We start from the raw sequence: 24,480 nt of genomic DNA on the forward strand, positions 1-24,480 counted from the left end.
GTTTGCTGCCAGTAAGTAGTTGCTGGTCTTCACCAGCGCCATCTTAAACTGGAAGCTCACCGTGTCATGGATCAACAAACCTTGCAGCCAATATTGATCAAATATTGGACAGCTGCTAATTTCTAAGAACGAGAACTAGTGCAACATGTGTCAGGTCCACTTTTACATTTATAAATTGCAAGTTGTATTTTATTTAGCATGTCTTTACTTAACCTGTCACTGCCATTGGCTACACTTTGGTCATTTGCACTTTATTATTATAATCTTTTCAATCACTGTTTGCTGAGTGTTTGACATGGCTTATACACGTTCAACTGTGATTCCTTGATTATTTATGAATATGCATATAAAAGGCAAACCAATCAAAAAAGTTGCACATCTAATAGTATGAGATCTGAAAATTCAATGTATATTGAATCACAATCAGATTTAATATCATTGGCATTTGTCATGAAATTTGTTATTTTGTGGCAGCAGTATATTGCAATACATAATAACTGTAAACTACAATAAGTATACTGTATATTAAAAAAGAAAACTAAATAAGTAGTGCAAAAAGAGAGGGAGAAAATACTGAGGTAGTGTTCATGGGTTCATTGTCTATTCAGAAATCTGATGATGGAGGGGAAGAAGCTGTTCCTGAAACATTGAATGTGTGTCTTTAGGCTCCTGTACCTCTTCCTTGATGAGAGTAATGAGAAGAGGGCATGTCCAGGGTGATGGGGGTCTTTAATGATGGATGCTGCTTTTTTGAGGTATCAGCTTTTGAAGGTGTCCTGGATGCTGCAGAGGCTAGTTCCCATGATGAAGCTGGATGAGTTTAAAATTTTCTGCAGCTTTTCCGATCCTGTGCAGTGGCCCCTCCATACCAGATACGATGTAACTAGTTACGTGATATAATGCTCTCCATGGTACATCTGTAGAAATTTGTGTCTTTGGTGACATATCAATTCTGCTCAAATTCCTAATTAAATATAGCCCCTGTTGTGCCTTCTTTTGTAATTGCTTCAATTTGTTGGCCCAGGATAGATCCTCAGAGATTTTGACACCCAGGAACCTGAAACTGCTCACACTTCCCATTGCTGATCCCTCGATGAGGGCTGTGGTGTGTTCCCTCGATTTCCCCTCCCTGAAGTCCACAATCGATTCCTTTGTCATACTGACATTGAGTGCAAGGTCTTACAACACCCACCATTACAATCAGCCTTAAGTTCAGTTAATTATTCCTCTCTGTGCCTTGTGGTGCATTGGGTGGCAACTGTGCCTTTTTTTTTAAGCATTTGGCTGGTTTTTATGAGGCTGAGTTGTTAGCCCAATGCTCAACCTAGCACAGATGGAAAGGAGCTGGCCAGATTTGAAACTACGACAACTCGCCTCGAAGTCCAGTGCTGATGCCACTGCACCACTGACTAGCTTGAAACCTAGTTAGCCACATTTATTAAAAACAAGATGGGGAAAAGCACAAAATATGTAGAAAAAAGCATGTATATATTTAGTAAGATCTGTCCAATTAATCTCCAATCAGCAATACATCACTATTCTGTTGATTACTCAATATTATCCATATGGAAAATTATACAGTTTAAAACCCAGCATAAAAATGCTGAGTTCAGGAAGGAAGTTTTGCAGAGAGGGTATGATTAACTGCAAGTTGATTAATTATATTATGTAAAAGCTGGCAATTGATAACAAATAAGAAAACAGGATTGCAAGCAATTTTTGGAATGCTATCATTCCTAAATATTATCTTATACGCAGTGAGTTTTTCTCAATGACTAAAATTCTTCTGAATGGCTCATCTATTCAATACATTCCACTGAATGAAAGATGCACTTTGTTCAGGATTTCAAAATATACTATAGTTACAACACTGAGATAAGTACACTGCAGGAAAGTACTACAGAGGTGTTGATTGTTCAGACACAATCTCAACACAGTCCTCATTATCTCTTTCACTGTGTTACAGGCCTCAACCTCTGTCCATGTTCCTTACAACATCTTTTATGAACTATTCTAATAATACCAATTGAATTGAGAAAATGATCAAATGAAATCACATTTTAAGCATCATAAGCTGTGTTAGGTTCTCTCTGTTAAATCAAGCCTGTAATTACTTCTCTACAGAGAATATACAACAAAGGTAGCAATCATGGAATGCTATTATCCTGATCTAGGGTACAGAGTCTGCAATAGGACTTCAAAGACTCAGGGTTGTTGAATTGCATTTGGCTGTTATTGTGGGAGCTTGGGCTGCCTTGATTAGATGTTCATACTAAGGCGAAGCATGCTGCACTGAGAGCCCAAGCCCTTTGGTCCAAAGCCAATAAACTATTAATAAATAGTACATTATGTCTTCCTACTTTGAAGTGAGAGTTATCAGGAAGGAAAGTAACTAGTTTAAGTGCAGCTGAGGTAGATAGTGCAGCTACGTCTTCTATCAAAAGAAGTCAACAGGTTCTTACAGAATCACTTTTAAAAAAAGCTGAAACTTTTGCGAAACAGGAATTAACTTATATAGACTGAATATCTATTTTATGGAAATATTTTGCATTACTTCATGCAACATAAGCAATTACAAACCAAAATTTAAGCATTTTCTCAGAATAGGTAACTTTAACAAGAAATCTGTAGAGATAGGCATTGTTTCATGACATTTTCTAGTAACACAGCAATTGAGAATTACTGATGATTTTGTTTGTTCTGTTGGAGAGCTCCATAACACAGGCTTTAAAATAATAATTCCATATGGTGACACAATTGGGAACTAGTTTAATATCTCCAGAAATGGCAGTTATCATGCTGGATGATGAAACATACAGTGGAATTACCATACTCCTATTATTTACCAAACAGTAATTTAATACTAAAACTTATGTTTAACAATCATATGGTCCACAACATATTTCATGGTTCTGAAATCCTCCTACTCATTTCCCACACTAGATTAAGTAAGGAAACTAGGTGGTTAAATTACTGGATGAGCAACCAGACCTCTGGATACTGATCCACACACAGGAGTTAGAATTCCAACATGGCATCTGAAGAGTTTAAAATAAATGCATTTGGAATATATATATATATATATATATAAATAAATGTAAGCAATGACAGTAACAATGATATCATAAATCTGTCATAAAATCTCATCCACAATCTTTAGGGGGAAGAAATTTGCCATCCAAATCAATCTGGCCTATTTCTACCTCCAAGCCCAGTCATGTGGTTGGGGCTTAATTGCTTTCTTAGTTCAGGACAATAAATACCAGCTCATGAGCAAATAAATAAAAAACAGACTTTTCAACTCCGCAGCTACAATATCTGAACATATTGTGTGCCACCAAAGTACAAACTAACCAGAAAGATACACCTTCAGAAGATACATGTACTACTAGCAAACCAACATCTAATTCCCATTCTTGACTTAAGAAGTCCCTTTAACTACTACAATCCATGAGGTAAAGTTACTCCCAATTTACTGTTTGGTAGGCAATTTCAGGATTTTGAGTCAGAATGTGTTTCTTCTTCTTTGCTAACACCCCTTGAATGAAACAGTGCTTGCAGTTATTGTAAATATTTGTTGCAATGGAACTGGCAGTGAGGGGGTGGGAGTGGTGGGGTTGAATCCATTATAGTCATATGCTACCATACTCTCCCTCATCTGTTCTTAGTTTTACAAGATATAGACTTCTACCACCCATACTATATACAGTCTCACCCAATTAAAGCCACTAGCTACATTGGAGCCACTGGAGCAGCATTGCTTAATTGCATTGGGGCAAGTAAGGCCACATAAAAAACATACTCTATGGGATTAGTTTATTCTTGTAGACAGAATAGCATGATTCCATTCATATACTTAGTGTGGAATGTTTATATTATACACTTCTATTATTGCATTTTGGTCAGGTGGGTTGCAGTGTTGTTTAATGGAAAAAGGTAAGCTGTTAGTGTGTTCATGAAAACCAGGTAAAAATATTTTTTCTTTTATGTCCTGAATGGCCAGCCAACCCTTTGTATGTCCAATTCAGAGTTGGAGCAGGGCAAAAAGGTAGAAAGACAAAATTTAAAGCTCTTTATCTGAATGCATGTAACATTTGTAACAAGATAGGTGAATTGATGACAGAAATGAAAACAAAAATACCCAATCTATTAGTTATTATGGATAACTGGTTGCAAAATAACCAAGACTTAGAATTAAATATTCAGAAGATTTAACTTATACAAGAAACATAAATTTGATAGATCCAAGCTGATGGCACTGGAGCATCTCTGTCATTTTACAAAGGAACACCAATTATATATATAAAATGATTTACAAGTTAAAATTAAACGTTTCTTTGTAACAATGTTCTGACCTTTCTTGCTGCTGTCCACTATCTTGGTAATAGACATTAATCAAGTAATCTTTTAAGGATAAAATATAGCAAGAGGCTGGGTAATGAAAATGGAGATTCAAGGAGCATTTTGCTAAACGAGCTGTGAATTAGCAGTGATGAGTTAGTATTTTAGGCATGATTATTCTGCTGTGAATGAATAACAAAATAGAGAGAAATTCATGACACACATGTGAGATTGCTTATCTGTGGGAGTACAACAGTAGGTGTGCATTTTATCATGAAGATTCCAATCAGCAGCATATATAAAATCTAAGGAAATCAATGCAATGTTTACTTTAGTGCAGTTCACTGAGATGGCCATTAGTTATTACAGCAGTGCAATATAATTAATCTGTAAATTAATTTGTCTATGACAACGTGAAGTAGCTTTCACTACCACAAATATTGAAGCTTTGATAAGCTTAGTCTTAGCTAAATAGCATGAATAGTAGTAATTTGGTAGGAAATTGAGGATTGCTTACCAATTAATATGTGTAGAACCACAGGCACACTGCAATGTTTTCTTACAACATTAGCCATAATTGGCACTTGAATATGCAAATATTGGTGATAGAGGACATTATCACACTGCTGGGAATAGATGGAAGCCTGAAACAGTCATCTTAGAACATAACTAATGTGAAATTCTCATATTCCTTCATTTTCCTGTAATAATTTCAGCACTGATAATTAAGTTTCTGAAGTTCACACTTTTGCATCAATAAAAAGTAACCTCTCCATCAAATTAGCTCAGGAGATCGCAGTAAGTTAAAAGTAGACAGAGTAATGAGAAGATAACATTTGAAGGCAAAAAAATAAAATCATTGCTTGTCTTCAAATTTGCATCCAGCCTCAGTGTGACAGTGTGTCAGCGAAGGAATGGGATGAAGATTTAAAGTAGCAAGCAATAGGAAGCTTATGGTCTCCTCAATGAGCTTAATACATGTGCACCACAAGCAACCTACATTTTGTTTCTCCAATGTAGAGGAGACCAGATTGCGAGCATAAAATGCAGTTATTAATTAAATATCTGTACTTTCAGTTAAAGTATGAAATGTTCAAAATACACAAGTAATTTGTATATTTTGTTAAAATTAGTATTGTTTCATTTATACAAATCAATTTATTTCTGGTGTGATCATTTTATAGCCTTTGATTTATTTTTCACTATTCTGATTTTTTTTAAATACAACTTGACTCAATAGTAAACATGATTCTTAACAGACAAAAAATTATAGTAAATGGCAAATAAAGAAACACCCCACATATTAGATGGAAACTAACAGCATAAAATGGTGGAAATACTCAGGTTAGGAAGCATCTGTGGAGAAAGAAAGAAAAAGTAAACTTTCAGGTTAGTGACTATTCAGCAGAAGTTGGAAAATGTAAACTTAGGTTGCAGAGAAGGGGAGGGGTGGAGAGAACAAAAATAATTTCTGTGATAGGGTGTAACCTAAAGAGGACTCAAGGGCACCTTGGTGCCAGCAGTCAGTAGCCTTAAGAATTGTGGTTAATCTGTCTGGAAAAGGTTTAAATAGAGAGACAAATAAGGAAAGAAAATAAAGAAGGTTGTAACCATTAGATGTCCACTGTAGCTGGCAAAAATATGAAAGAAAATAAAATGCTGAAAATACTCAAGTGGACAGGCTGTATCCTTTGGAAAAAGAAAGAAAAGTTAAATACTACAGGTTGATAACCTTGTATCAGAATGGTGAGTTGTCATATACACTGGAAAGGCTAGTTAATTGAAATTATTGAATCGTGACCGATGTAACATAGCTAAATTGAAAAGAAGAATCCGTTTACAAAGCTATGTGGGTTTCATTTGGAGGCTGGAAGAAAAGTGCAAGAGACTGCAGAAACAGAGGTCATGGTGGAAGTTAAAACATTAGTCACATGTTGGACCTAATTTAACTCAAACATTTGGACATAATACCAGTATTAGTGGGAGACCTAATTTAAAGTGCAAAGTAAATTTATTATCAAGTATGTATGTATATGTTACCATAAACTACCTTGAGATTCATTTTCTTGCAGACATTTTCAGGGAAAAAAATTAAATACAATAGAATGTTACAAAAAACTATACATTAACAGACAAAGACTGACAAACACCAATATGCAATGTAGAAAAAGGCAAACTGGGCAAATAAAAATAATACTGAGAACATAGTCTGTAGTGTTACGTATCCCGTAACTGGATCACTTACCAGCAAAGATAGAGAGGTCCGTTGAAGTCTGATGGCACTATCTTTTAGAAGTTTTTATTTATAAAGGGGCACAAAAGTAAGGTTAATACAAACATTCAGATAACATACGTTGTCAATACTCAATCTAAAGCGCAGGTATAGTAATAATCAATAAGAAACAAGCTCTATCGTTGTCTAGGGGTAATATTATGTCCGATGTAAATATAAAAGTCTCTTGAGGTCACTGCAGTTCCACCAGCTGCCGTCTTTTGGGTGTCGCGGTGGTGCACTTTGTTGGAGAGAGAGAGAGAGAGGTATAGAATGGAACAGTTACCCGGCGGGTTTTCCAACCTTTATGAGTTCGATCCGTTGGAGTCTCGTTGGGGGGTGGCCGTTCACTTGTGGCCTCTCCTGTAGCTAAAGCCGTTCTTCCGTGGTGAGGTCGCCAATCCCAGGCAAGGAAAGGACGCACACGAGTCCCCCCCACCGGCTGTCGCTATTAAACGCTGTCACAGGATTTCTAGCGTGTCTTCTGGTGCGTCTGAGGGGCCGTCTTTACAACCCCTCTTTTATCTGAACTTACGGGGTCTCAGATGTCAATCAGGTTGGGATGATGCAATCTCTCTCCGTCTCTCCACCCACGTTGCCCTGAGGGTATACACATAGTACAGTTCCCAATTCACAAAGGTGTCTCCACGAGACAATGACCACAGTCGCCAGCTTTTGCCTCGCCGTGAAACGAGGGACACCGCACGTATCTCTCTCTTCTCTTGGGTCATTGACCCCCCCTCCCTTCACTAGGGCTCTTGCGATTCTCACAAAGGAGGGGGCTGGGATCATAACACCTCCCCTCTTAAAAACGTTTTTACCAGCGGTTAAAACGGAGTGGTACAGAGTCTTACAGGGTTTTAGGATCTAACATAGTACAAAAGCTTTTCTTTTAACTACAGAGCTGTACCGTCATACATTTTTCAGCGTCTAAACAGTTAACCATTACAGTGGCACTTCCTTTAATATGGTAACATCTTGTCCCTGACTAAAGGCTGGTAGCATCAGATTTCAACAGGCAGGGTTCCAAGGGGGTTGTCTTTGTTATTCACATGCTTTGTCAAAATCCCGTACAGCTGGTTTTTCTATTAAAAAATGGCGCCCCCATTAACCGTCACCTCTTTTCCGGTGAGTTCCTACGTGGGGGACCTGGGTAATTTGGCGAGGTACTCTCCCACCTTTCCGTTCCATAAGGGTTATTCTCTCAACACCGTGTCCCAAACTTAAATCATCGTGTGAATTTCCACCCAATTCTTTAATGTTACACAGGTAGCTTAACCCTTTTGTCAAGACCATGCAGGCTGATGGGTTTCAGTTCGAACCTTTCCCTCAGGCCGCATTTAAAATTCGGCTTTTTCACAGCGCTGTCTTGAATAACAACAGCGTGTGGGGCACCTTTACATTCCAAATCAACCTGTAATCGATGCGCAGGCACCGCGTTACCAAGCCATCGTTTCTGTAGCCTGGTTGCTTCTTCTGACACCAATCTAAACTTTAAATTTTCTTCATTCGATTTGGGAACCACAAACTTTCCGTTCCCTTCAATAATAATGTTTATCCCCCCATGGTCGAGTTCCACTTTAAGGTTCACCACCCCTTCGTGTACAAACACCTGGGAACCCTCCCTTCCCCCAATTACCAGGGTTAACCCTGTCTTCACTGAACCCAGTCCATCTGACCCACAGGGACTGCATTCCTTTTCAACTGAATCAAATACCTCAGACTTTTTCTGAGCTCCATTACTAAGTTCCGTACCACATCTTGGACACACTCAAACGGGACATCTGCCTCTTCCAGGCTTTCAATACCCGTACCCTTTTCAAATTCTAAATTCCCCTGATCCTCCCAGTTCCTCTCTGGGCAACTCCCTTCCGGAGTAAGCTCAACCCCGCGGGCTGAAACAACCTCATCTGCCAACCCAGCAGACCTCTCCAAGGTAATGGAATCCTTTTCATCTAGGACTGCCTTCATCTCATTATCGGGAACACCTTGATGACTCTCAACTTCTTCAAACAGGGTTGCCACCCCCGACAGATCATCCATGTCCAACTCTGGACCTTTTAACAGCTTTTTCCGTTTCTCATCTTTATTTCCTACCTCTAGGACCTTTTTCTTCACTAAGGGAAGATCTAGCTCCTCTCCCTTAACCCCTTTCACTTTACTACTCTTTGGTTTACCACCCTCAGAACCCTCATGGTACAGGGTCGGTAGGACCGTCTCGGCCAAATCAATACTGGCCAGATTTAAACTGCTCGCTTTCTCAGCTGCCTTTCTCGACAGGAGGACGTCCGCGTCAATTCTCGGGAATTCTGATGGCACCCCTATTTCGACTGGTCCAGATACTAGCTCACAATCCATAATTACCTGATGTAGGGGCACCATTTCTATTCTTGTACCTATTCCCTTCACGGCGACCATTCCCCTTCTCCGACCGAAATCTAGTATCTCACGGCGGATCAACGACAGCTCCGCCCCGGTGTCTCGCTAGATTCGGACGGGAATGGGTGGGTCTCCCCCTTCACGGACACGGTTCCGGGTGACAGCCAAGTCTCTGACCCCTCTTGTACTCTGTCTACCCGGGGCTCTCTCATCGATTTACTGATTACCACGGCACACCCGATAGGGACCACTGCTCTCCCTTTTTCTGGCTCCTTTCTCGGAGCAAAGCACCTAGAGGCAATATGTCCTCCCTTCCCACAATTAAAACAGGTCAAGCCCGGAAATCTCGGGCTGCCTGGCCTTTCCCCCTCAACCTTACCACTAGCTCCCGGCGGGACCTCTGCCTCAGCCGGTGGACTTTCTCGGTCGTTCCCACGGTCTCTCGGGTAACCTTTTGGCGAGGAAAACTTTGTCCTGTGGGTTAGGGCATATTCATCTGCGAACCTAGCAATTTCTGAGATGGACTTATTAGGCTTTTCATTCAAATACATCCGGATCTCCTCCGGAACACACCCTTTTAATTCCTCAATCAGAAATAACTCCCTGATACGCCCATAATCCCCGTCCACCTGTTCCGCGGTGCACCAACGGTCCAAGAGCACACCCTTCTCATGGGCTAGCTCGGTATACGTTTGATTCCAACCTTTCCGTAAATTTCGGAACCTTTGTCTATAAGCTTCAGGTACTAGCTCGTAACTCTGGAGAATGGCCTCCTTTACTTTGGCATAATTCTCTGCTTCCCCTTCCTCGACGGACAATGCCGCATATGCTCGTTGTGCCTTCCCTTTTAACACACTTTGTAACAACGCCACCCACTGCTCTTTGGGCCACTTCTGATTTACTGCCACCTTTTCAAAAAGCAAGAAATAATTATCAACATCCATCTCCCCGAACGGAGGTACTACCCTCAACTCCCGACTAACATTAAACCTCTCCTCTCGATCTAACCCTAGATCTCTTCGCTCTTTCTTTAACTTCTCCAACTCCAAGTCATGTACCCTCTGTTCTCGTCTCTCCTCATACTCTCTTTGCTTTTCAGTTCGGTCCTGCTCTCTCCTGGCCCGTTCCTTCTCGTTCTCGGCTCGTTCCTTCTCTTTCTCGGCTGCTTCTAGCTCTTTTAGCTGAATTTCATGCTGTCTTTGCCTCTCGGCTTGGTCCTGCTCTTTTTTCACCTCTAACCCCTTTAGTTGGAGCTCCTGCTCCCGTATCACCTCTAACACCTTTATGTGGAACGCCTGCTCCCTTTGTTTGTCGGCCCTTTCTTTCTCTCTCTCAGCCCGTTCTTTCTCCTTCTCAGCTGCTTCCAGCTGCTTTATTTTAAATTCATGTTCCAACCTTAATTTCTCCAACTCTAGCTGATCCATCCCACTAGCTGGTACTTTTTCAGGGATATTTTCCAATACCTCAGCTTCGAACACATTCTTCCCAATGTAATACTGAGTTATGGCCCTTCGCACCTCCCGCTTTTTCATGGACGACCTCACTTCTGTGAGGTCCAATCCCTTCACCAAATTTAACAAGTCTGATTTGGTGGCCGCCTCTAGCGCCTCCACAGTCGGGTTTTTCATATATTCACCCACGTCCATCTTTGCTGGTTTCCCGTCTGGCTACCTGCGCAACCAGATCCAAGTTTGGACTTACAAGCCCGATTCACTGGCCTCCCAATTTGGTGTCAAATCCCGAGACGAGAATCCCAAGTTGTTACGTATCCCGTAACTGGATCACTTACCAGCAAAGATAGAGAGGTCCGTTGAAGTCTGATGGCACTATCTTTTAGAAGTTTTTATTTATAAAGGGGCACAAAAGTAAGGTTAATACAAACATTCAGATAACATACGTTGTCAATACTCAATCTAAAGCGCAGGTATAGTAATAATCAATAAGAAACAAGCTCTATCGTTGTCTAGGGGTAATATTTTGTCCGATGTAAATATAAAAGTCTCTTGAGGTCACTGCAGTTCCACCAGCTGCCGTCTTTTGGGTGTCGCGGTGGTGCACTTTGTTGGAGAGAGACAGAGATAGGTATAGAATGGAACAGTTACCCGGCGGGTTTTCCAACCTTTATGAGTTTGATCCGTCGGAGTCTTGTTGGGAGGGTGGCCGTTCACTTGTGGCCTCTCCTGTAGTTAAAGCCGTTCTTCCGTGGTGAGGTCACCAATCCCAGGCAAGGAAAGGACGCACACGAGTTCCCCCCACCGGCTGTCGCTATTAAACGCTGTCACAGGATTTCTAGCGTGTCTTCTGGTGCGTCTGAGGGGCCGTCTTTACAACCCCTCTTTTATCTGAACTCACGGGGTCTCAGATGTCAATCAGGTTGGGATGATGCAATCTCTCTCTGTCTCTCCACCCACGTTCCCCTGAGGGTATACACGTATTACAGTTCCCAATTCACAAAGGTGTCTCCACGAGACAATGACCACAGTCGCCAGCTTTTGCCTCGCCGTGAAACGAGGGACACCGCACGTATCTTTCTCTTCTCTTGGGTCATTGACCCCCCCTTCACTAGGGCTCTTGCGATTCTCACAAAGGAGGGGGCTGGGATCATAACAGTAGATTGTAGAATCATTTCTGTGTAGTGGTGAATGAAGTTATCCACACTGTTTCAGGGGCCTGATGGTTGTAAGGTAATAACTGTTCCTGAACCTGGTGGTGTGGGACCTAAGACTTCTGTTCCTCCTACCCAATGGTAGTAGCAAGAAGAGGGCATGGTCTGGATGGTAAGGGACTTTGATGATGGATGCTGCTTTCTTGTGGCAGCGCTTCTTATAAATGTACTGAATGATAGGAGGGCTTCCCCTGTAATGGACTAGGCTGTACCCATCAATTTCTGTAGCCTTTTCTATTCCTGGGCACTGGCGTTTCCACACCAGGCCATGATAAAACCAATTAGGATATTTTCCACTGTGCATCTATAGAAATTGGTCAAAGTTTGTGGTAACAACTGAATCTACATGCCATAAACTCCTAAGAAGTTTAAGGCACCATCTTGGTTTCTTTGCAATGACACGTATCTGGTTTCAGGACAGATCCCCTGATCAACAGAGGAATTTAAAGCTATTGACCCACTCCACCATTATGAGGAATGGCTCACGGACCTCTGGAGGGTATATGCTATTCTAAATTCTAAGTATCTCTCAGAATCTTTAATAAGCACCTGTAACATAATATACATTTGTCAGATGAGGCACAGAAAAATGGAAATATAGCCAATAAGATTGCACTGCTGAAGATCTGTTCCTCTGCTGTGTTCTCAAGGTACACAAGAGGTAGAAAGAAACACAAGAAGATTAAAATAGGAGCTCAACGATAGATAGCATCTTTGACATTTTACAGCAAATTTTGGCTGATTACTTGTAGCTTTCAAAAGATATTTAGAAGGCTGTTGACTTTCTTGGGCCTGTATTTAGAAGTCTCTTCTGCTCTCTAGTGTCTGAAAGTTGTCACTGAACCTGTAGCTTTCATTGAAGCTTGTAAGCAATATAAGATAACAGCAATCTTAGCAGTTAAACAAAATAATACTGTTCTGTATTAGGAACATAAACACAAGGGCCATTTAGTTTTGACCTTCGACCTTATTCCACCTTTGACCAAAATCCCTCAGCACCTTTGGTAACAAAAATAAATCCATCAATCTCAGATAGCATCAATTACTGGTGAGAAAAAAAATATAGCATTGGATCATTCTTTTAATGTTACTGTATCAAAATTTCAGTCCTAAATTACTTGTCTCTAATATTTATAACTACCTGCAATATTTTGAACTCTCCAGAATGCACCTTCAATTGTTTCAGTTCTTAGTATCTTGAAAGTTAGTATTTTAAAATAAATCACCCTGAACAAGCCAAATTCTAGGGAGCGCAAGCAAAAATTTCTATCAATTTAACATTTCAATCCTCATTTCAATCTTAAATCTACGTTGCAAATCCTCACGATGCCAACACATCTTTCCTAAGATCTGCTAACATGGCTGTTAACAGTGCCACAAGCATGGTAATGTGAAGGATAAGGTGGCACAACTAGTAGAACTGCTGCCTTACATTACCAGAGACTGGATTCAATCCTGACCTTGAGTACTGTCTGTGTGGAGCTTGCATATTTTCCCCTGTAGCCACATGGATTTCCACTAGGTGCTCTGGTTTCCCCCCACATCCTAAATTGGTCAATTAACTGGTCACTATAAATTGCCTCCAGTATGTGGGAGAGTAATAGAATCTAGTGGGAATTAATGAGAATGTGGAAGAATTTTTTTTTAAATTGAATAATGTAAGATTACTGTACAATAGGCAGCTGGTGGTTGACACAAACTAGATGGGCTGAAGGGCCTGTTCCATCCTGTATATTTCTATGACTAAACTTTCCATATTGTAACATATTGTTACAGCTATGTTCTGCAACAGGTGCAGAAATTGCTCGGAAGAATGAATAGTCTGTTGGCCTTTAGACCAAGAGAATTAGAAGGGCAGCCTATATTGTTCTATACAGTAATGCAGACAACTCTTGTAATTGCAGAATAGTCTTCCTAATAACATTTTGAAACTTGTTGGATTTTAATTTAACAGTTTAATTTTTGGATGTCATGCCTTTTGCACATCTGCTTTTATAGAATTGTACGTCACGGTTTTAGTCAAGAATGAATGACAAACAACAATATCTGTCTTCTTTGCCACATTCTGGTTTCCTGGTTGCTTATCTTTTTAAAAAAATCAGTGCAACCTTATATCTCTGATACCCTTGAATTATTTTGCATTCCAATTTTTACTGAGGCACCATAGAATGCATTCTGTCGGGATACATAATGGCTTGGTATGGCAACTGCTCTGCATGTGACTGACTGCAAGAAACTGCAGAGAGCTGAGGACACTGCTCAGGCTCCCCTCAATGGCCTCTGCCTATACCTCTTGCTGACTCAGTAAAGGCACTGTGGAAAAAAATATAAAAATTGATAGCATTAAAAAATGGAGCAAGTTATATGCCAACTAGAAAAATAAAGTAGCTCAGCTGACATCTGTTGCAGACTAAGTTGTGACTACTTAGATTCCGATTCAGATTTATTTATCACATGTACATCAAAGCACACAGTGAAATGCATCATTTGCTTTAACAACCAACACACCCAAGGATGTGCTGGGGACAGCTCGCAAGTGTCAGCACACATTCTGGTGCCAACTTAGCATGCCCACAATGTTCCATACAATAACAACAAAACACAGAACAACACAAGCAGGAACAACAACAGAACAAAACTAGATCCTGATGTAGGGTGTTGGCCCGAAACGTTGACTGTTTAGCCATTTTCATAGATGCTGCCTGACCTGCTGAGTTCCTCCAGCGTCATGTGTGTGTTACTCTGCATTTCCAGCACCTGCAGAATCTCTTGTGTTTAGAACAAAACAAGGCAACAGTTTTTGGAATAGGCTTTTTGTGTGTATTCTGATGTACGTTTCTTCAATGACAAATTTTCTTTTTCACAAGTCCGGTGATCCTTCTTGGTTTCCGGGCCATATGGTATGATTATTATCAAAATTAATTAATGCTTTAAATAATCTTCTAGTTATCGAGACCCCACTTTTAGTTAATATGTGGATTTAGATTTGAAAGGTTGCAGAAATGGAATAGATTTCACTATGAGAAAATAAAACTTGTTTTGCCATTCAATAAAATTATAGCTGACTTGTGTTTTGTTCTTCTTCCAACCCTCAGCAGCACAGAACATAGAACAGTACAGTACAGCACAGCACAGCCTTTTGGCTCATGATGCCTAATTAAACTAAACCTATTGGCCTATACATGATCTATAGCTCTACATTCCCTATATACGTGTGTGCTTGTCTAAATGCCTCTTAAACATAACAACTATTGTATCTGCTTCAAGTACTGCCCCTGGCATTGCATTCCAGACACTTGCCATTCTGTGTTTTAAAAAGAAACTTAATTCAACATATTTCCTTTAAATTTTCCTCCTGTCAGCCTTAAAGCTATGCCTTCTTGTATCTGACATTTCTAATCTAGGAATAAGATTTTATCTACCTCATAATTTAATAAACCTTAATCTGATATTCCCTAAGCCTCAAGCACTCCAGAAACATCAATCCAAATTTGTCTAACCTCTCCTTATAGCTCATACTCTGTAATTCAGGCAACATTCTGGCGAACTACTTCTGCACACTCTTCAAATTCTCCACAGCCTCCCTCTAATATAGTGACTAGAAGTGCACACAAAACCAAATGCAGCTCAAAAACTGTTTTACGCAGCTGCAACATGGCTTCCTAGCTATTATTTGCAATGGCCAATTAAGGCAAGCGTGTCATACACCTCCACCACCCTACCAATATGCATTGCTATTTTCAGGGAACTATGGACTCATATCCGAAGATCCCTCTGTAAATATTTAATACTAGAGGGTGTGGACTTAAAGTTGGGGTGGGGTGGGAGAAAACTTCAAAGGAGACGTGCGGGGCAGGTTTTTTTTTACACAGAGTGGTGTGTGCCATAAATGCACTGCTAAAGGTAGTGGTGGAGACAGATATGACAAAGGCATTTAAGAGGCTCTTAGACAGGCACATGAATATGCAGCAATTGAAGGATATGGACCATGTGCGGCAGAAGGGATTAGGTGTCATTAGCCTATAAATTTGGCACAGCATCATAGGCTGAAGGGCCTGTTCCTGTGCTATGTTCTATATAAATGCTCCCCAGAGTCCTGTCATTTACTGTATATTTTCTCCTCACATTTGACCATACAAAGTGCAACATCTCATATTTGCCTGGATTAAACTCCATCTGCTATTTTTCAGCCTCTATCTACAAATGATCATGCAGCCTGCTGTATCATTTGACAACCTTCTTCACTATCTACAACTCCACCATCTGTTGCGTTATCTGCGAGCTTACTAGTCAGCCCATCAACATTTTTGTCCAAGTCATTTACACGTATCACAAACAGGGGTCCCAGCACTGATCCCTGTTGAGCATTACTGATCACAAACTTCCAGTCAGAATAACACTCCTCCACCACTATCCCATCTTCTATGGCTAGCTAATTTTGAATCCAATCATCATTTTGAAAATCTATTGATCTTAGCCTTTAATAATAACAAATGATAAAACATCCACAGCACTCTAAAGCAGTTAATTTGAAAGATTTAGCATGGTTTGCATAATGAAATTTCTCCAAATCTCAGTCCTAAATGTTCACCCCCTTTAGTCCAGTTCCTTGAATCTTCAACACAGGACAAACCTTCATCAGGGGAATCAATTTTGAAAGTTGACGCAAAACTAACTAACTAATCAACATTAACTAAGGGTAGTATATTCTTCCACTAGTTCTAAAATTAAAACAGAGCACGGTACTCCAAAAATGGTTTTAACCGAAGTCCTGGATGAATTCAGCAACCTATCCTTACCTTGTATTTCAACCTGCTTCCAATACAGGTTATTATATCCATTGCCTTTTGAAATGCATGCTGTACTTACACATTCTGAAAAAGACCTGTTAATACTCTAAACTCTGCTTGCTGTTGTTAAGCCAATTCTCTATATTATGTTGTTGTTACTGTTGGTACCATCATTTCTGAATGAAAATTACTAGATTTCAGCAAATCTTTGATTCAGTCACTAAAACACAGAATGAACATTGATTTTTTTTTTAAAAGGAGAAAACATAATCTTTATTAATCAACCTCAGGGGAAAAAAACCTGTAACTTAACTAAAAGGGTGAAACTGAGCTGTGTATCGTTTGCCGTTCCATATTGACTGCTGATGTTCAGTCAATCTCAGGTAAGGAAGTTCCAGATTTGCTAGACCCAGTGTTCGTCCAGGCTGTACAAATTAATACAAGAGAATACACAACACTCATCCTACTCAAGGCAGGCCTGGTGTAGTAGTGACAATCCCATCATATGAATTGGAATTTGCAACTCAGACATTAAATAGGAATAAGTAAAGCAACTTTAGTTACATTTTATTGCTGCTAATTACTTCCTAGTTTATAATTTTAAATGTATTTTATAAGCTTCTATTATTTTATTACTAAGGCAACTTCAATACTTTTTAAATGTTTCAAAACAATAGAAATTTTAAATTGTTTTTCCTTTGGAAAAAAAGCATCTTGGATTTGACTAGAAGGCCAACTTTGCCTCTTGTCAAAGACTGTCCAGCTATTACACAAATCGGATCTTATCAATAAACTGGCCAAGGACGACTCCTTTCTGAAGCCTTGCATATACCAAATACCTTCCAGGTTCAAAGAGTCAGCCCATTCTGCTGTCCACATCTGGCCAAAATAAGACCAAGTAGTGGGGCAAATCCAGTTTTGATTGAATTGGTAATAGGAAAATTAAAGCAAAATTCTGACTAAGAAATAATCAGAAAATGTTGAAAGTACTCAACAGCTCAGGTAGCATTTGATAAGAGAAAATCAGTTAATATTTCAAATTGATGACCTTTCATTCTTCCTTGTTGTACATAACAAAATCCCAATTATGCAATAGTTTGGTCACTTTAGTTGGAACTCATTAACCAGTTTTCATACACAGGCACTTCAACACTGAAATGTGGGAAGGTTTCTGATCTTGTATAGGGCATGGTCAACAAAATAAAATTACCATTACCTACCTCCTGAGTACTTCTGGTCTTCATTTCATTATATAATTGTTGATATGAGGTTATTTTGCGTGCACCCAGAGTTTGCTTATTACGTGCCACAATGTCATTCCCTGATCTCTCTTTTGTTTGTAATTTCCTGTCACAGGAGATCTCAGGGACATTTCTGCTTTTAACACAATTTGTGCTTTCATCACTATGCATTGACTCACACTCCCAATACTGCATATACTCTTTCTGATAGTGATCATTTAATTTTTCAAAATCTTCTTCATGGAGATGCTTATTTTTCCCCTGGTCATCCTGGGATCCTGTTTCCAAAATGTTGTCTGTTGTTATTTTCATATCTTTTTGAAAGTCACTCTTATTGGTCTCATAAGATCCAAGAGAATCTAAAGAGTCACATTCTTCTTGACTGCTTTCAATATTTTTACAATAAGGAGAAGGTGGTCTTTTCCTTTTAGATTGTTTCTCTTCATTATTTTCATTTTCTCTCAAACTAAATCTAACTCCTTGGGATTTACCCATTTGCCTTTTTTGCTCCAATAAGTTAACAGGTCTATATTTATGGTCCTTTACTTCATTGTCACTTCTAACACTGTGACATTTATTTTTCCTATTTTTAACCCATGGTGCCATTTTTGCAGTATTTTCTGATGTGATTTTCTTGTGGTTTTGCAAATTAGTTGTACTGTTATCATCAAAGTCAAAAGAATCACATTCTTCTTGATTGCTGTCACAGTTGCGAGAAGGAGAAGGTGGTCTTTGTTTTTTAGATTGCTTCTCCGCATTATTACCATTTTTTCTCACACTAAACCGAGCTCCATGAGAATTATTTGTTAACTTTTTATGTTTCAATAAATCTGGGTGCTTAAGTTCCTGGGATATTGCAACATTATCCTCTAATGAGTCATTTGACTCCTGGAGCAAATTCATCAGTGAATTATTGACATGCGGGCTTTGTTGTTGAAGCGTGTCTTTGGACAAAAGAATCTCTGTTCCCTCTCTGGTATTCCTCCAATTGGGATCATACCTTAGGCTGGCGTATTTGTCATTGGTGTGATTTCTGCAGGAGTGTAAAATAAAAATGAAATGAAACCTGATTAATTGGAAAAGCTATTGTATATGTTTTTATAGGTTAAGACTATTATATATTCTTAGGTTCATACATTAACAAGACAGTAAATTCTGAGAATGCTAACATTATAAATGGTTGCAAAATGGGGAAAAAATCCTTACTTGCAAAAGTTAGATATGACAAATTAAGGAAATATATATTGGAGATGTTGAATACAAAAAATACAACAGTAAATATTTATAGGGCTATGTAATGCCTTAAGATATATCACATCAGGTAAAACTAGAGACTGATAAGAAAGTGAGAAATGTGGTACATACATTCAGATGGCACAAATACACAATAGTTGTTTCAATAGATTTTTGAACATTGGGAAAATGGCATCAAGAGTAATGGCTTTTAGACGTTGTGTTATGTGCCCCTTGGGTTCATATTTTCTGTGGGCTATTACTTTAAAATGTCAGGAGAATGAGACTGGCTTTTGGACACTGTTTGAGTTATTACAGAGAGAGGGAGGTGTCCAATGCAGAGACCTTGTTATTAAGAGAGAGAGAGGCAAAGAATGCTCGAAAGATTGTTATTATGGTTTCTCTACAAGTTGTTTACCTTTCCACAAGGACATTTGCCTGCTTGCAAAGTTTTTTCAGAGAGAGGAGGGCGGAGAGCAGGTTGATGGACAACTGGTGTCCAACATGTGGAGATAAAAAACCAGGTCTGCTGTTACACAGACAGACACACAGGTTCGGACACTGAACGAGCTTTGTTGCACCCACAGGAAGGTGGGGTTTCATCCAGGGATATTCAATATTCAGGAGGGATAGACAGGAAAGAAAAGGAGGTGGGGTAGCATTGCTGGTTAGAGAGGAGATTAACGCAATAGAAAGGAAGGACATTAGCCTGAAGGATGTGGAATCGATATGGGTAGAGCTGCATAACACTAAGGGGCAGAAAACGCTGGTGGGAGTTGTGTACAGGCCACCTAACAGTAGTAGTGAGGTTGGGGATGGCATTAAACAGGAAATTAGAAATGCGTGCAATAAAGGAACAGTAGTTATAATGGGTGACTTCAATCTACATATAGATTGGGTGAACCAAATTGGTAAGGGTGCTGAGGAAAAGGATTTCCTGGAATGTATGCGGGGTGGTTTTCTGAACCAACATGTCGAGGAACCAACAAGTGAGTAGGCCATTCTAGATTGGGTATTGAGCAATGAGGAAAGGTTAGTTAGCAATCTTGTCGAGCGAGGCCCCTTGGGTAAGAGTGACCATAATATGGTGGAATTCTTCATTAAGATGGAGAGTGACATAGCTATTCAGAAACAAAGGTTCTGAACTTAAAGAAGGGTAAGTTTGAAGGTATGAGACGTGAATTAGCTAAGATAGACTGGCAAATGATACTTAAAGGGTTGACGGTGGATATGCAATGGCAAGCATTTAAAGATTGCATGGATGAACTACAACAATTGTTCATCCCAGTTTGGCAAAAGAATAAACCAGGGAAGGTAGTGCACCCGTGGCTGACAAGGGAAATTAGGGATAGTATCAAGTCCAAAGAAGAAACATATAAATTAGCAAAAAAAAGTGACACACCTGAGGACTGGGAGAAATTCAGAGACCAGCAGAGGAGGACAAAGGGCTTAATTAGGAAACGGAAAAAAGATTATGAGAGAAAGCTGGCAGGGAACATAAAAACTGACTGTAAAAGCTTTTATAGATACGTGAAAAGAAAAAGATTGGTCAAGACAAATGTAGGTCCTTTACAGTTAGAAGCAGGTGAATTGATCATAGGGAACAAAGACATGGCAGTCCAATTGAATAACTGCTTTGGTTCTGTCTTCACTAAGGAGGACATAAATAATCTTCCGGAAATAGTAAGGGACCGAGGGTCGAGTGAGATGGAGGAACTGAGGGAAATACATATTAGTAGGGAAGTGGTGTTAGGTAAATTGAAGGGATTAAAGGCAGATAAATCCCCAGGGCCAGATGGTCTGCATCCCAGAGTGCTTAAGGAAGTAGCCCAAGAAATAGTGGATGCATTAGTGATAATTTTTCAAAACTCCTTAGATTCTGGATTAGTTCCTGAGGATTGGAGGGTGGCTAATGTAACCCCACTTTTTAAAAAAGAAGGGAAAGAGAAACCGGGGAATTATAGACCGGTTAGTCTGACATCGGTGGTGGGGAAAATGCTAGAGTCGGTTATCAAAGATGTGATAACAGCACATTTGGAAAGAGGTGAAATCATCGGACAAAGTCAACATGGATTTGTGAAAGGAAAATCATGTCTGACAAATCTTATAGAATTTTTTGAAGAAGTACCTAGTAGAGTGGATAGGGGAGAGCCAGTGGATGTGGTATATTTAGATTTTCAAAAGGCTTTTGACAAGGTCCCACACAGGAGATTAGTGTGCAAACTTAAAGCACACAGTATTGGGGGTATGGTATTGATGTGGATAGAGAATTGGTTGGCAGACAGGAAGCAAAGAGTGGGAGTAAACGGGACCTTTTCACAATGGCAGGCAGTGACTAGTGGGGTACCGCAAGGCTCGGTGCTGGGACCCCAGTTGTTTACAATATATATTAATGATTTAGACGAGGGAATTAAATGCAGCATCTCCAAGTTTGTGGATGATACAAAGCTGGGCGGCGGTGTTAGCTGTGAGGAGGATGCTAAGAGGATGCAGGGTGACTTGGATAGGTTAGGTGAGTGGGCAAATTCATGGTAGATGCAATTTAATGTGGATAAATGTGAGGTTATCCACTTTGGTTGCAAGAAAAGGAAAACAGATTATTATCTGAACGGTGGCCGATTAGGAAAAGGGGAGATGCAACGAGACCTGGGTGTCATTGTACACCAGTCATTGAAGGTGGGCATGCAGGTACAGCAGGCAGTGAAAAAGGCAAATGGTATGTTGGCAGTCATAGCAAAAGGATTTGAGTACAGGAGCAGGGAGGTTCTACTGCAGCTGTACAAGGCCTTGGTGAAACCGCACCTAGAATATCGTGTGCAGTTTTGGTCCCCTAATCTGAGGAAAGACATTCTTGCCATAGAGGGAGTACAGAGAAGGTTCACCAGATTGATTCCTGGGATGGCAGAACTTTCATATGAAGAAGGACTTTCATATAAAGAAAGACTGGATCATCTAGGCATATACTCACTGGAATTTAGAAGACTGAGGGAGGGTCTTATTGAAACGTCTAAAATTCTAAAGGGATTGGACAGGCTAGATGCAGGAAGATTGTTTCCGATGTTGGGGAAGTCCAGAACGAGGGGTCACAGTTTAAGGATAAAGGGGAAGCCTTTTAGGACCGAGATGAGGAAAAACTTCTTCACACAGAGAGTGGTGAATCTGTGGAATTCTCTGCCACAGGAAACAGTTGAGTCCGGTTCATTGGCTATACTTCAGAGGAAGTTAGATATGGCCCTTGTGTCTAAAGGGATCAGGGGGTATGGAGAGAAAGCAGGTACAGGGTTCTGAGTTGGATGATCAGCCATGATCATACTGAATGGAGGTGCAGGCTCGAAGGGCTGAATGGCCTACTCCTGCACCTATTTTCTATGTTTCTATGTTTTTGGAGGATCGATTCGGTGAAATCGATCAGTGGCTCTCGCAGTGCAGAAAAGGTGTGACCAGTGGGGAATTATTTGTGTGTCCACCCTTGCCTGGGTGATAATTCCATCACTGAAGAACGGTCACATGTTATTATAGTCACAGTTGGTGACTTCTACAGCATTTCGGAGAACAACGGGGATTTCAGAAGACCACGGAAGACAACGGGAAGATTGACGGCATCACCTCTCTCTCTCTCTCTCTCTCTCTCTCTCTCTCTCTCTCCAACGCTTCTAAAATAACTACCTCAAACTGAACTGAACTCTCTTCATCATTGTAAGACTCTATCCATTTACCCCTAGGCTTGAAAGAGCCTAGTTTTGTTCCTAGTTCCACACATATATCTATCATTGCTAATCTGTTCAAATATATCTGCATGTATAGTACAGTATTGCATAGTTACTAATAAATATTATTGGTTTATAGCAATACCAAACTCCAATGTGTTCTCCATTTCTGCTGGTTCTCTAACCCGTCACGGGGTACGTGACAGTTGAAATATCTGCAAATAATGGTAGAGTGGTTGCATGCATGGGATTGGAACCAAACAATCGGCAGAATTAGGAGGAGGTTTGGATTTATTTTTACTTTTCCATTTGTAACAAAACCTCAGCTTTTCACTATATTCCTTAAGATCAAAAGAGCACATCTGTAAAATTGTTGACAGGCATTTAATATTAAAATCACTATTCCACCTTATGAATTTAATTTCAAACTACTTTGGGGATTAATAAATCTTATTAAAATTGGACTTTGAAATTCACATTTGCATGAGCAATCTGAAATTTGGTAGTGCATTCTGAAGATCTTCAATACAGTCTTCACTAAGCTCCTATTAGCAATTCTATACACTCCAGCATTACTAGGGTGCGGAACCAAGAATAAATACCAGATACTCCAATATGCTGGTTGAAATTTATGAATACTTTATGAAATTCATAAAGTATTATAAGTAAATACATACATCTTGGAGTTCTGTGTGGGTACTGTTTACCACCTAGGGAAATCAGGTTGTTTTTTAAATGTCTTATTTGCAAAAGGCAACTCTCACTTTAAAGTTCAACAAAAGTAATTTCAATACCTGCAACAAAGTCTTCAGGAACATTCAACACAGAGTTTTTCCAAAGGTCTCAAAGAATAGCTGTTTGAAATAATAACAGCTTTTTTTTTGCTATTTAAGTGTGCTTTCCTTTGCATGGCCTACCTTAAGGCAAATTGTGTTTGTGCTTATCAGTCTCTTAGGGAAGTGTCATTTTTGCAAAGAATATATCCATAAACACAACATGAATTAACAGCTTTAAGAGAATAAATGGAAACTAAATGTTTAATAACACTTTGCATATCCATATTGAAAAGCAAAGATCCCTGGTTATTGAAAGCGCTACCTAAGTGCATAAGGTTTAATTTTCAGTAAACTATTCCTACTCAGTCTTTCGTGCTGATTGATGAAGTATTTGTGAAGCTGTAATATATTAAATAGATACTTTGTTTTATTTGACGTGACCATGATGAGCACTAGTAACGTAGTCCATTAGGCTACATAAATATTGTTGCATAAATTTGAATCTCTTGCCTTAACCTCATTAGTTAACCAGGAATCTGAAACACTTGTTCAGCATCTCTTGCATATCTAAACAAGTGTTCTTTATCAATTGTTTGATAATCTTTTATTCAATTAGTAACAAAAGATTTAAAGTATGTTTTAAAGTGGGCCACAAAGAAGCACTTTACACTCATTTTGTTTCAATACAGCAACTTTAATTACACAATATGACAAATTAGCCATGAGATAGTGAAATAAACCTTGTGAAGTTTATATTTGGAAAATTAGTGATTAGTACCACTTGAAATGATCCATTCTGACAATAAGATTTCAAGCAAGGTTTCAAACAAAAACTACTTTTTTATTTATTTTCCTCATTTTTGTGATTTGGTCGCATAGCGGTTAGCGCAATGTTATTACAGCTTGGGGTATCGGAGTTTGGAGTTCAGTGCCGGTGTCCTCTGTAAACATATTTGCATTTTAGCTCCCATGTGCATGTGGGTGCTCCGGTTTCCTCCCACAGTCCAAAGACGTGCCGGTTAATTGGTCATTGTAAATTGTCTTGTGATTAGGCTAGAGTTAAATCGGTGGATTGT

The 24,480-nt window shown here is 39.6% G+C and overlaps 1 protein-coding gene across 1 annotated transcript in view; it reads right to left on the minus strand.

The window, feature by feature from the left end:
• Positions 1-24,480, minus strand: part of jhy (junctional cadherin complex regulator) — a 79,376-nt gene that overhangs the window by 40,637 nt on the left and 14,259 nt on the right. Inside the window, exon 3 of the mRNA XM_073029760.1 lies at positions 17,668-18,721. Coding sequence (XP_072885861.1) covers positions 17,668-18,721 — 1,054 coding nt within the window. The remainder of the gene's footprint in view (positions 1-17,667; positions 18,722-24,480) is intronic.

This window comes from Hemitrygon akajei, chromosome 26 (genome assembly GCF_048418815.1).
Source record: "Hemitrygon akajei chromosome 26, sHemAka1.3, whole genome shotgun sequence".
Taxonomy (NCBI): domain Eukaryota; kingdom Metazoa; phylum Chordata; class Chondrichthyes; order Myliobatiformes; family Dasyatidae; genus Hemitrygon; species Hemitrygon akajei.